The sequence below is a fragment of the Trichechus manatus genome, unplaced genomic scaffold (assembly GCF_000243295.1).
Source record: "Trichechus manatus latirostris isolate Lorelei unplaced genomic scaffold, TriManLat1.0 scaffold00122, whole genome shotgun sequence".
NCBI lineage: Eukaryota > Metazoa > Chordata > Mammalia > Sirenia > Trichechidae > Trichechus > Trichechus manatus.
Genome location: NW_004444058.1, coordinates 5,413,356 through 5,415,000, shown reverse-complemented (window position 1 = coordinate 5,415,000; position 1,645 = coordinate 5,413,356). Strand labels below are relative to the sequence as shown.

The window sequence follows — 1,645 nt, the reverse complement described above, 5'->3', positions numbered from 1 at the left end:
TGATCCTTTGAGAGCTAAGGCCAGGGCTCAAGCTCTCAGCCCCCTTCAGAGACTCAGGGGAGGACATTAATGTTTGTGCACCACTGGGGGGCATGAAGGGGGGTGGGGAGGCTGACGGGGGTGGGAGTTGGGGGGAGTGGGGGGAAACCAGGGAAGGGAGCTCAGAATTGGGAGGCAGACTGGAAGGGATGGGTCACGGTGAGGGGATGGGACTTAGAAAGGGGGAGGGGCTCAGAGTGGGGACAGGGACTCAAGGGAGGTCCTAGGGGATGGAACTCAGGTGAGGGAGGGGGCTAAGGTTAGTGAACCAAGAGAAGGGATGGGTGTGGGGAAGAAAGGCTCTGAGAACCGGAGGAGGCTCATGGTGGGGGAGGGGACTATGGAAGTGGAAACCGAGGGGCGGGTGGTCTCATGGGAGGAGGGGGTGTGGAGGCAGAAGAGGGCTCAGGGCGGGGTCGGCCCTCTCCCCCTCGGTCTTCCCTTGTCTGTAAACGCCCCAGTCGTCGAGTCCTCGTCACCTTCATCACCGTCGTCGTCACATCCCTCCCCCTTCCCCTCCCCCTCCAGTTGCGGTATCGGGGTTACCGGGGCGGAAGCGCCTCCCCCGTCCGCCGCGGGCGGTCACAGGAGCCAGACTATTTATAACGTGGACGCAGCGGGCGTGAGTGACGTGACGGCGGGGAGGGGGGCGGGGAGTGGCGAGGCGGGGTTGCGGGGGCGTCTCTGGAGCCCACGCGGACACACAGCGTCACGCCCGGCCATCGCCTGCTCGGCCTCCGCTCTCACTGGGCCCCTGTCAGCAGAGCCAGAGACGGCGAGGGGGCGCACTGCGCGACCCCGAAGGCGCTGCCTCCAGCTGGGCCTCAGTTTCCGCTTCTGGGAAATCCGACCGGTCTCGCCTCAGTCCCCTCCCCTTCCCTCTCCCCTCCTCTTCCATCTTCTCTTCTTCACCATTATTACTTTCGTTACTATTATTATTAACACTGCTAATATTATTATCACGGTAATTATTATCATTATTTTTCTCATTTGATCTGAACGACCCTGGAGGTGGACTCCTGTCTTGGGGCACCTGGTCCTTAACCTGCCTGTTTTTTGAGGGGCATCCAGCCATCAAGGGAAGCAAGCCCACCCACGGGACCTGCTCAAGGAGAATGTCAGAACATTCTCGAAGCCCATAACCCAATCAGCATGGCTTTGGCATGCGGGGGGTAGAGAGGCACGGAGAATCCAGAAATAGATTCTAGGATATTTGAGCGTTCCGTATGTGATGCTGGTGGCGGACCTTTCAGCGGGAGACGGCTGGGCTTAGTTATGAAGGACCTTGGCCCCGCTGGCTTTGCATCTGGGAGGATAAACGGAGACTCATCCTTCCGTGTATATACAATAACACTAAGGACCTAGAGCTCCAGGCAGCTCCAGGGATCAGGGATTTTTGTTTGCGTTGTTTACCATGTGGCACTTAGAGCGAGGCGTTGCATACAGTACCAAAACCAAACCCGTTGATGTCGAGTCTATTCCTACTCAGCGACTCTATAGGACAGAGTAGAACTGCCCCATAGGGTTTCCAAGGAGCGGCTGGTGGATGCGAACTGCCGACCCTTTGTTTAGCAGCCTTAGCTCTTAACCACTGCCATACAGTACG

The 1,645-nt window shown here is 58.2% G+C and overlaps 1 protein-coding gene across 1 annotated transcript in view; it reads right to left on the bottom strand.

The window, feature by feature from the left end:
* UNC13A (unc-13 homolog A) overlaps window positions 1–937 on the bottom strand; it is a 67,412-nt gene extending 66,475 nt beyond the window's left edge. The window contains exons 1-2 of the mRNA XM_004384506.1: window positions 829–937; window positions 586–723 (exon numbers count right to left, since the gene is read on the bottom strand). Coding sequence (XP_004384563.1) covers window positions 586–723; window positions 829–937 — 247 coding nt within the window. The remainder of the gene's footprint in view (window positions 1–585; window positions 724–828) is intronic.
* Between the last annotated feature and the right edge of the window lie 708 nt (window positions 938–1,645).